The 12,038-nt window shown below is 45.3% G+C and overlaps 1 protein-coding gene across 1 annotated transcript; it reads right to left on the reverse strand.

Annotated features, from left to right (window-relative positions):
- Positions 1–245: 245 nt before the first annotated feature.
- On the reverse strand, positions 246–11,388 carry LOC146607177 (E3 SUMO-protein ligase ZBED1-like). Its single transcript, XM_085347808.1, has 2 exons — positions 10,316–11,388; positions 246–624 (listed from the first exon to the last, which is right to left on the reverse strand). The coding sequence occupies exons 1-2, from the start codon at positions 11,386–11,388 to the stop codon at positions 246–248; spliced, it is 1,452 nt and encodes a 483-aa protein (XP_085203934.1).
- Between the last annotated feature and the right edge of the window lie 650 nt (positions 11,389–12,038).

A 12,038-nucleotide genomic window follows, 5' to 3' on the forward strand; every position in this document is an offset into this window, starting at 1 on the left:
AGCATTCCATCTGAAACTCTCTTATTGTACCCAAAATACAAATTTTAGTGATTACATGTGGCTTCATTAATTATGTTCAAACGGATGAATACATAACGCAAGTAATAACTTTATGATCAGTCAGTGAATGAAGGAGCTCAAGAGTGCAAATATAGTTGCAATAAAGTGACAAATATGCCCTTTTATGTCAAACAAAGACCGAAATAAGTGGCATCAGTGTGAGGATGAGAATGAGCGATCCAACCTCACACTGCAGATATCAGGGCAAAGCACAGTGGGGGGGTTGCAGTCTTCTTGGCTGGACCTTCTTCTGCAGTGTGTGATCTTCTAGGAGAGTCTTCATGCAGCATGCCTGCCAGTGTGGTCCACACTGCTTCTCTGTCAGTCTTGGGCACACTGCGTAGGTCTTTAAAACGTGGGTCCAGTGCAGTTGCGATCTGGAGCCATGCATAGTTGGTATGTTCCTGGCGGGAAGCAAGGTCTTCCTTAAACTTCTCTTTAAACCTCACCACATATGCAGGGTCCTCATCAGTTACTTCCATGACACGGCGCAGGTGGCAGAAGGCTGGTAGAACTACAGAGCAGGAGACGTAGGCCTCTCCTCCCAGCAGTTCAGTCACATATCTGCAGTGGAATACACACACACACACACACACACACACACACACACACACACACACACACACACACACACACACACACACACACAGAGAGAGAGATAAGACAGCAAATTAAAAAAAGCTTTTTAATACTAGGTAATATTAATAAAATATTTGATTTCATTTATTTTTTAAATAAGACATTTTCATAATAACAAAACTGATTTAAGATGTATGTAACCAACTTTAAGGTATAAAGGTGAATTACAGCGCAATAATTACTTGGGCTCGTAATAAGACCCTGGCCAGAATCAGAAGACACCAAATTCGTATGGAGCCAAAGTATTGAGCAGCAATAATGACCTGGACACAATGTTAACTTTTGAGTAGCCACTCTTGTATTGTTACAAAGTATAACAGGTATTTGTCCAATTTGTACAGATAAAGTATAAAATAAAATAAATAGTGTGCACACTCAACAAAATAAAAGTACTCGTTGGGGCCCTTTAAGAATTTAGAGTTAAGCTGGCGATAGCCAACTTCAAAGGTCCTTGTGAATGTAACTGGAATGTATGAGTGTGTGGTGTGTATCTTCTTTGGGGTAGATCGTCCTCAAAGTGGTTGGCTCGCCATCTATCACAACCAGAATATCGTCCTGGTCCTTGGACTTTTCCGTCCTCTCCAAAAAACCTGACCTATAATCCAGGTCATAAAATGTACATTCTAATCAGTCTGTTTCAGATGCATTGTTTAAGGTTAAAATACAAAATCAAAATATTGCATCACCTCATATTCATTGCATCAACATCTTAAATCTTATCAAATCTCACAGTTCTGTTGTACAACATTCAATTTTCAAGCATATCAAATATGAGAACTAAACATCTAAGTTGCTCAAATATTTCTCTATTCATGTAAACATTAATTAAACAATACTTATGGTAAGTAACCATTGACACTCAAAATACAATACACCATAACAAATTCAGAACTATGTGCAAATAAGCAACAAAATATACATATGAGTTCAGTTCAGAGGCATTAAAGCAGTGTGCTTAATTTCTCCACGCTATAGGCCTATTCGTGAGAGAGAAATGCACTAAAAATTACCCTCTAGATTACTTTAAACTCACAGTGAACTGACAAAATTTAGCTTTAGAGCAGCTAAGAACATGTTGCTCACCGTTGCTCTGTTTCACAAAAGCCCAACACACACTGGCGTTGGAATTGCAGCAGCTCTCCGGATGAAAGGTGAGTGGTTAGCCTGTGAGACACCGAGCTAGCATTAGCATGATCGCGACGGTAAGTCTCTACAAGTTTTTTCCATCAGAATAACACTCGTCTTACCGACGTTGCCTCTCTCCTTCATCCAGCCACTCGACTCTGGACTTCCAGCAGGTAAGTAGGCTGGTTTTCCTTCCTCTCAATCCTGAGTTTTCCTCTCTTTTGTCCGTGGATTTCTCGGTTTGAGTAGCAGATGCCTCCACTCCTCTTGCTGAGATAAGAAAAACCCGGGACACCATGCACCTCCACCTCACTTCCTGGCTGACAGGGTCAATGCGGCCTGGGTAGGCTCTGATTGGTTGCTGAGCTAAGTGCCCTCACGTGGGGTGAACTGAGAGGTGCATTCAATGGTCATAGGAAATACGACGCTTGTTGATGTGGACAGTTAATATAAAGAGAATAAGTATGATATTTTTCATCTGGGCTACACCCCCCCCTCCTGAACTCATGCACGTCCCTGTGCATGGTAGACAGTTAAATGATGATTATTTGACGGGTCAAGGAAGAGGGCGAAGCAGGCTCTTCACCATCACTGATGACATCGGCCCAAGCTGAAGACAGTCCTTGCAAGAATGATTTTGCTGCAGTGATCAGAGGATTGCCTAGCTCCGTATAGTCAAGCCGTCGTGGCGGACGACGGTTTCTCTCAGATCTCCTTACAGAATCATTTGTATCCATGTTTTCCCTTGTATCCACTGGGACTATCTCCTCCACTCTCTCCTCAGAATTCGCACCTCTGGTGCCAGCCTCCTGAAATGGAAGTTGCCTTTCTTGGACGTCTGGGTCATCAACAGGTGAGTCAGTTTCAGTTAAGGTTATTTCATCCACTTGTTCGGTCGGTGTGACTCCATTGGTAGATAAGTACTCAGTATCATCTGTAGTACTGTTAGGCATATCAGGTATGTTGCCAAAATCAGATTGGCTGTCAAAAACAGGTGGGTTGTCAATATCAGGAACATTTACAGGACTCTCACTCACTGTGTGGACAGGGGAACTCAACCAAACAGGAATGAGCAAATCATCTTCTTCGTCTGAGGAGTTCTCTTCCTCTAGCGCTGGATTTGCACGGGTTCTTGGCCTGCGTGACACTGGCTTCTGTACATGCTCACTGCTTTCCTCCACAGGTAGGTAGCCACATGGTAGCAACAGATCCCGGTGTAGTGTTCTTAGGGGACCATCTTTGTTTTCAGGCTTAACTGTATATACTGGGAGGTTGCCTGCCCTTCTCACCACTACATGCACAGTGTGTTCCCACTTGTCTGAAATCTTATGTTTGCCCCGGATACGGACATTCCTGACCAATACCCGATCTCCAGCTTCCAAGTCTGATGCAGTTACATGTCTGTCAAACCTCATTTTGTTCTTGTGAGCCATCTTTGCAGCCTTGTCCATAGCTAACTTGTAGCTTTCTTTGAGACGTGACTTGAGTTTTTGCACATATTCAGAGTGAGATGAGTGTTGTTCCTCTTGCACTGGCAGGTTGAATGCAAGGTCAACTGGCAACCGAGGTTGGCGTCGGAACATCAGTTCGTACGGGGAGAAACCAGTCACTTCATTCCTGGTGCAGTTATAAGCGTGGACCAGGGGTCTTACATGGTCACGCCAACAGGACTTATCTTGATCACGGAGAGTTCCCAACATATCAAGCAAGGTACGATTAAATCGTTCCACAGGATTGCCCCTAGGATGGTATGGGGTTGTCCTCACCTTGTGGATACCAGCCACCTGACAGAGCTCCTTGATTGTGCGGGACTCGAAATCTGGACCCTGGTCACTATGCAATTTTTCTGGGATGCCATAGTGTACCATAAAGTTCTCCCACAGACACCTTGCCACTGTGCGGGCCTTTTGATTAGGTGTTGGGATAGCAACTGCAAATTTAGTGAAGTGGTCCGTGATCACCAATATATCTTTGGTTCCACTCCTGTCAGCTTCCAGGGACAAGAAGTCCATGCACAAGAGTTCAAGAGGTCGTGTCGTATTAATGTTGACCAAGGGGGCCGCTCTTTCAGGCCGTGCCTTCCTCCGCACGCACCTGCCACACGTCTTCACTTTCCTTTCCACGTCCAAAGCCATCCTTGGCCAATAAAATCTTGACCTTACAAGGTCCAGTGTACGGTCGACTCCCATGTGACCCATATGGTCATGCAGGCTGGTGAGAACTGTGTTGCGAAGCTCAGCTGGAAGTACAAGCTGGTAGGTTTTCTGGGACCTCTCTTGGCGTCGCCGGTACAAGACATTGTTGCGGAGCTCAAGACGGTTAAGCTCTCGGAGGAGCAGTGGAAGCTCAGGGAACTGTGTGCGCACGGTTGGAGGTGGTGTGTCCCCATATTCGATCTGAGAAATAACATGCTTTATACACTGATCGGCTCTTTGCTCGTCTGCCAGCTCTGCCTCAGTTAGATGGGGAATGGTTGGCAGACCTCCAAACTGTTCCTCTTGCCCATAGCTATCAGGTACAGCACTAGGAGACACAGCAAGCACCTCCACCAAGGCAACACAATCTGCATCTGCCTCTCTTTCATTGTCAGGACTGACGCTGTAGGTGAACTGCCTCTCACAGATTGCTTTCACCACAGACTGATTTACAGCATTGATGTTGTCTGGATCACAAAGGTGATCTTGAGTGAACTGTTGTATGCGTTCAATCTCTTTTTGTGATTTCAGGTCGTCCGCTAGCCCTCCGTGTGGTCTGCGTGATAATCCATCCGCATCTCCATTCTGCTTCCCTGGACGATAGAGGAGTTTGAAAGAGAATGTGGACAGTGCTGCTAGCCACCTATAGCTAGTTGCGTCAAGTTTTGCTGAAGTCAGAATGTAAGTCAGCGGATTACTATCCGTTACAACAGTGAAGTGGTTGCCGTAGAGATAGTCGCTGAACTTTTCTGTAACTGACCACTTGAGCGCCAGAAACTCCAACTTGTGCGCTGGATAGCGATTTTCGCTCCGTGACAGCCCTCTACTTGCATAGCCTATGACTCTAAGTTGTCCCTCTTGCTCCTGATACAATACAGCACCAAGCCCGGTGGTACTGGCGTCGGTGTGCAGTATATAGGGTTTCTGGGGGTCAGCGAAGGCAAGTACAGGGGCAGTGGTGAGACTTTGGATGACTGACTCGAAGGCTTCCTGGCAAGCTGGCGTCCAGCGACCTCCGAAAGGGTCTTTTGGGTCATGGTACTGATGTGCACTTTGTCTTGCGTTTACTTTTGATTTCTTGTGGCTAGGTGGGTACCCCGAAGTTAAGTTGTGGAGAGGTTTCACAATGCTGGAATACCCCTTAACGAACCTTCTATAATACCCAGCAAAACCAAGGAACGACTTTAACTCTCGCAGGGTCTGTGGGACAGGCCATGTTTTAAGGGCCGAAATCTTCTCAGGGTCAGTCCGAACTCCATTTCTGGAGACCACATGTCCCAGATAACGGACTGAAGTCTGGAAGAAGACACATTTCTCTGGTGACAGCTTTAACCCAAACTCTTTTAGACGAGTGAGCACTTTCATGAGTCTTTCTTCGTGTTCCTCAAGGGTTCGGGAGAATACTATCACGTCATCAAGAAAGACCAATGCATCCTTCAAATGCATATCCCCCATGCACCGCTCCATTAACCGCTGGAACGTGCTGGGGGCGTTCGTTACACCCTGAGGCATTCTGTTGAACTCCCAGAAGCCGAGAGGGCACACAAAGGCCGTCTTCGGTTTGTCTGCTTCTTCGACCTCGATCTGGTAGTACCCTGATTTTAGATCAAGAACAGAGAACCACTGTGAACCATTGAGGGCTGAGAATGTGTCCTCTAGCTTCGGAAGGCTGTACGCATCTTTTATAGTCTGAAGGTTTAGACGCCTATAATCGATGCACAACCGGACTTGGCCGTTCTTTTTCCGGACTACCACTATGGGTGACGCAAATGGGGACTCTGACTCTCTAATAACTCCTGCATCAAGGAGTTCCTGAATGTGCTTCCGGACAGCCTCAATGTCCCGTGGGTGGATTGGCCGGGCACGTAGTTTGAAAGGCGTGCCATCCGAAAGTTTTATATGATGTCGCACCTGGTCCGTCCGGCCAAAATCCAGGTCGTGCTGTGCAAACACCTCAGGCATGCCGCTGAGCTGCTGAGTGATGCGCTGTTTCCATTCCAATGGAACTGGGGAGTCACCAAAATTGAAGGTTATGGTGGGCTCTTGGAAAGACGGAGTGTCTGGAGTTCTCTGGGATAGTTCTGACTGTTTGGTCTTGTTGTGTTCCTTTAATAGGATGGTCTGATAAGCACTAACCTCTGCAATAGTACACTTGGCAGGGATGACAATGTCGTGGTCAGACTCGTTGCTTATAACAACTGGCAACTTGTGGGGCCGCCGCTGGGGAAAGTCCACCAGACCGGCTTTAAGTAGCAGGCCACCGGGCAAGGGGGACGATGATGGGTACTCAATTACAACTGATTTTTCATCCTGAAGGCCCTCGCCAAGGGCGACTCCCTCCACCACTACAGTTGAACCAGCTGGAATGACTTGAGGCATCTTGCCAAGTAGCTTCACTACCCCCTGATGGGTGTCACTTGTCTGCTTCCGTCTCAACTCAATGATTTTGAAGACTACTTTGTAGCCATGTGGGAGGGGTTGACGATTGGCTAAGTCAGTCTCTGAGTAGATGTCGAACAGTACATCTAGGGTGTTTGTGCCTATGAGCATGAGGGATTGTGAAGTGTCAGGGACGATTAAAGCAAGTGTGTTTACATCTACTGGAACACCTATAAAGTCCTTTGGAAAAGTTATGGTCATTTCTATATAGCCAAAGTAAGGCACTAGCTGGCCATTAGCACCTTCCACTTCTAAGAGGTCATGTAGTGGCTTGATCTTTTGCTCTGAAAGGTGCTGCTGGTAAAATGACTCAGGAACAGTGGTAACTTGGGAGCCTGAGTCAAGAAGACAGTTGACTTCTTCACCTCTCACAGTCACTTGAGCTGTACTTCTGGTACCAATCAACTGTTTAGGGAGTTGGAAAGATTGGTTCTGCTCTGAATGGTTTAAGCCAGAACATGTTTGTGCTTTGACAGTCTTTGCTGGGGTACTTACTTTGTTAACCTCAGCTGTGATTTTGTCACCATTGTTTACGTCTGAGGGACGTTGTTGACTCTCCTCAGCTCCTGTTTGTCCCACAACAGGAACTGTTAGATGTTTAAAGGTGAATCTGTACAATCTCGCGCTTCCCACTGGCGTTGTTTCTCCTCCAACTGCTTCTTTTTTTCTGCTACTAGGTTGGGGTTAGCGGGGTCAACACAGCATGGAGCGATATGTCCATCTTCACCGCAGTTGAAACAATACCAGGGCTTGGGTCTGCCCCTTTGCCTCTTTGAAGTCTGTCTTTGCATACGTCCATCTACACCATGTGGCTTTGACATCTTACTCTGCGGCTTCCCTGCAGGGTCCTTGCTGTTTGCAAACTTTGTTTTTTTCTGTGACATGAATGTAGTTAGTTGACTTTGCAGACTCGCCACCTGCTTTCGCAGATCCTCAATAGCAGCAATGCTACTCCCATGTTTCTCCTCTGGTTCACAAACATGTGCACCCTGGAACTGTAACTGAGTTCTCTGCTTTGTGGTGCCAATGTGTTTTCTCATACGGTTAGTTTTTGCTTGCTGTCGATCTTCCTCAGAGCGAATCATTAACAACAGGTCTGAGAATTGGGGTGGGCTGCTCTTCTTTTGCTCAAGTTGCAGGGCGCTGAGTAGGTCGTTGTCCCAACATCCCCTGCAGAACTGTTTAAGTAGATGTTTGTCCACTTCTTCACATGCGACTCCCCCCCTCTTCGTGGCTCTGTTTAATGCTAGCTGTAGCCGGTGAAGGTAAGTGGATGACTTCTCACCTGGATCTTGAAGGGTGTTCAGGAATTGAGCGAAAAGTTCCTCACCATCTTCTACAGTGCCAAAGGCTGAATCTAGAAGCTGCAAATAAGTCACAGGTGGTGACTCAGGCCGCAAACTCTTAACTATATCAGCTGCTGGTGGGAGCAGGCTCTCATGGATCTTTCTGGATATTTGCAGGGGGGACATGCTGGGATCATTTTGGAGCAGTTCAATTTGTGTGCGCCATGTGTCATAATCAGTTTCATTGTTAGGTCTGGGAACCTTACCGGAGAAGGAACGGAGTCTCACCTGGGACTGGATGTGTGGGACAACATCTTGCCTTCGTACGATATGCTCTACCACAACCTTCTGAATGTCAGGTGGGTTCAAGTCACTTACTGAGAGGGACGCTGCTCTCCTTCCATTAGTGAGGGGAACATCATCAGTGGCACCAGTATCACTTGGTGTAACATCTGAATGTGAGGTGTGACACTGTCGCTCTTTAGAAGCGGGCGGAGATACAACAGTGGTCTCGACATACGTGGGAGAAGGTTCTTCAGTGGTAGGTCGCATGGCTTCAACATCCTCCCCAATCTGACACATCATCTCCTTCAGCACCTCACCGTAGTCTTTGCCACTCAGCTTGGCTAGTTCCTTGAGTTCCGCCAAGTAGGTTTTTGTAACATTACTCCCAACCGTGGTAGTGTACATGCTACTGAGTGTTTTAATTTCATAGACAACGCTGGGATCAGCTTGTGCTGTGTATGTGTATGGTAAACGAGGTTCTAAACCTTCTAAGGCTGAACTGCTAGAGTATTCTACGATCAGGTTTTGGTAGAAGTTGGACAGTGAATCATCAACAAAAAGGACTCTTGTGATTTTACCATACTGTTTCAGAAAGTCAATGACCTGTTCATCTTTCTCAGATACCTGTGTTATCCCAGCGACAACAACCGCATTAGGTATTTTGACACCAGACTTTTGTATGAAATCCATGCTGGTCATTGCCTCAATATTGATGCTCAAATCAATTGGCTCCTGGCTGGCTCGCCACTTCTGTAACCAACTTTAAGGTATAAAGGTGAATTACAGCGCAATAATTACTTGGGCTCGTAATAAGACCCTGGCCAGAATCAGAAGACACCAAATTCGTATGGAGCCAAAGTATTGAGCAGCAATAATGACCTGGACACAATGTTAACTTTTGAGTAGCCACTCTTGTATTGTTACAAAGTATAACAGGTATTTGTCCAATTTGTACAGATAAAGTATAAAATAAAATAAATAGTGTGCACACTCAACAAAATAAAAGTACTCGTTGGGGCCCTTTAAGAATTTAGAGTTAAGCTGGCGATAGCCAACTTCAAAGGTCCTTGTGAATGTAACTGGAATGTATGAGTGTGTGGTGTGTATCTTCTTTGGGGTAGATCGTCCTCAAAGTGGTTGGCTCGCCATCTATCACAACCAGAATATCGTCCTGGTCCTTGGACTTTTCCGTCCTCTCCAAAAAACCTGACCTATAATCCAGGTCATAAAATGTACATTCTAATCAGTCTGTTTCAGATGCATTGTTTAAGGTTAAAATACAAAATCAAAATATTGCATCACCTCATATTCATTGCATCAACATCTTAAATCTTATCAAATCTCACAGTTCTGTTGTACAACATTCAATTTTCAAGCATATCAAATATGAGAACTAAACATCTAAGTTGCTCAAATATTTCTCTATTCATGTAAACATTAATTAAACAATACTTATGGTAAGTAACCATTGACACTCAAAATACAATACACCATAACAAATTCAGAACTATGTGCAAATAAGCAACAAAATATACATATGAGTTCAGTTCAGAGGCATTAAAGCAGTGTGCTTAATTTCTCCACGCTATAGGCCTATTCGTGAGAGAGAAATGCACTAAAAATTACCCTCTAGATTACTTTAAACTCACAGTGAACTGACAAAATTTAGCTTTAGAGCAGCTAAGAACATGTTGCTCACCGTTGCTCTGTTTCACAAAAGCCCAACACACACTGGCGTTGGAATTGCAGCAGCTCTCCGGATGAAAGGTGAGTGGTTAGCCTGTGAGACACCGAGCTAGCATTAGCATGATCGCGACGGTAAGTCTCTACAAGTTTTTTCCATCAGAATAACACTCGTCTTACCGACGTTGCCTCTCTCCTTCATCCAGCCACTCGACTCTGGACTTCCAGCAGGTAAGTAGGCTGGTTTTCCTTCCTCTCAATCCTGAGTTTTCCTCTCTTTTGTCCGTGGATTTCTCGGTTTGAGTAGCAGATGCCTCCACTCCTCTTGCTGAGATAAGAAAAACCCGGGACACCATGCACCTCCACCTCACTTCCTGGCTGACAGGGTCAATGCGGCCTGGGTAGGCTCTGATTGGTTGCTGAGCTAAGTGCCCTCACGTGGGGTGAACTGAGAGGTGCATTCAATGGTCATAGGAAATACGACGCTTGTTGATGTGGACAGTTAATATAAAGAGAATAAGTATGATATTTTTCATCTGGGCTACATGTATGTTTGATACATTTAATCTAAACCTACAATTATGGTCACAATGACAGGCTCACCTGCAGGGCTCTAGAAGTGTCTCCAGTCTCTGGAGTTTGTCCCACTCTGGAGGCGTCAGGAGGACAAGTTTATGCTTTTGTTTATCCAGAGTCGCGGTTACTGCAGTTTGGTTGCGGATCAAGCGCTTCACCATCTCCAGCGTGGAGTTCCAGCGCGTAGGCACGTCCTGGGCCAACGGCTCCTGCTTGCGCCCCAGTGACACCTGCTCTGCGTTCAGCTCTGCTGTGTTTGCTGGGCTGTGCTTAAAATGGCCAACAATTTTGCGGCATTTGGCCAGCGCAGTGACAAAGCCACTGTCTGCGAGACTCACTGTGATGCATCTCTGTAGAATGTGCGCGGTACACGGCATGTGATTGAATGGCATGATGCGAGCCGCGGCGATCATATTGCGCGCACTGTCCGTGCCTACTGTTGTCACCTTCTCCTCAATTCTCCACCTGCGAGCAACAGTCTGGAACTGCTCTGCACAAGCCTCCGCAAAGTGCCGCTCTTCCGTTTTCATTATAGTCAGCGCAAAGGATGTCAGACCCCAGGCTTCAGTGATTAAATGCGCAGTAACTCCCAGGTAATTGTCATTACTCAATGATGTCCAGTGGTCTCCTGTCAGAGCCACGCATTCTGTGTGAACTAAAGCCTCTTCTTTTTTCTTTTTCTCCGTTTCATACAGTTCGTGGATTCGAATTGTTATTGTGCTTCTCGCTGGGGGCTTGTAGGACGCGTCCTGAGATGCAACCTTTAAAACATCCGCAAAGCCCTTGTCCTCCACAATGCTTAGCGGTCTGCAGTCCTTTGCTATCCATTTGGCTATATTGTCGGTCAGTTTGTCCAAAGAAGACTTACCGAGTGGCCTGCGTTCACTAAGAGTGGTCTGACGCAGGCCGGGTGAAGCTGCTGCCCCGACAAACGCGTGTTTGGCATTAAGGTGGTATTTTAAGGTCGAATTTGAACGGTGAAATTGAAACTCTTTACTACAGTGAGTGCAAATTACAACGCGTTTGTTTATTGTCCCATCTATGTTCTTCTTGTATTTAAATTCCCCATCCAGAAGGCCATCCGCTTCCTGCTTCTCCATTTTCAGTGGCGCGGTAAACAAATCAAGTGGAATTATGGGAGCGACTTATCTGCGTGTTGCGCTAAATAGTTAAATATTCTAACGTAATTAATTCCAAAATTTAATTATCGCAATTAACGCGTTAATTTCGACAGCTATAAATATAATATAATATAATATAATATAATATAATATAATATAATATAATATATCATGTTGCTATTTAATGTTTTTTGTTCGTGTTGCAGCTGCTCTGTGAGCCAAGCTTTCGTTGTCTAAATTCAATGGCAATATATCTCTGCACCACACGATGGCGATAGATTCTCACAGACAGTCTGTGCTCTGCTTCCGCCACCAGTCATCTTTAAATCTTTTTTTTAATTCAATGAAACCTTTATTTAACTGTCCATCTCGCGGCATTACTTAAAAAAAATCATATTTAAATACAAAGAAGATTAAATACATGAACGACAGTAAATTGATAAAATAAGAGCAAATAAATATATTTACAAATGATAGCAACATCAATGGAATAAAAGCATGAACAGCAGCAGAAGGAGAAAGAGGCCTGTATCTACATTATTACTCTGGCAGCTCTCAGTCTCCATACAGACAGGACACGTTGCAGCGTAATTGCAGACAGGTGCGTGGGCCTGAGCTCCGCCCAGGCA

This window comes from Diplotaxodon limnothrissa, linkage group LG23 (assembly GCF_057381915.1).
Source record: "Diplotaxodon limnothrissa isolate DT_005_m linkage group LG23, D_limnothrissa_male_GT1.1, whole genome shotgun sequence".
Lineage (NCBI taxonomy): Eukaryota > Metazoa > Chordata > Actinopteri > Cichliformes > Cichlidae > Diplotaxodon > Diplotaxodon limnothrissa.

Coding starts and splice junctions, on each gene's coding strand:
- LOC146607177 (XM_085347808.1), bottom strand. CDS start 11,388: ATGGAGAAGCAGGAAGCGGATGGCCTTCTGGATGGGGAATTTAAATAC. Junction 625..10,315: donor ACACTTCTAGAGCCCTGCAG/GTGAGCCTGTCA, acceptor ATTCCACTGCAG/ATATGTGACTGAACTGCTGG.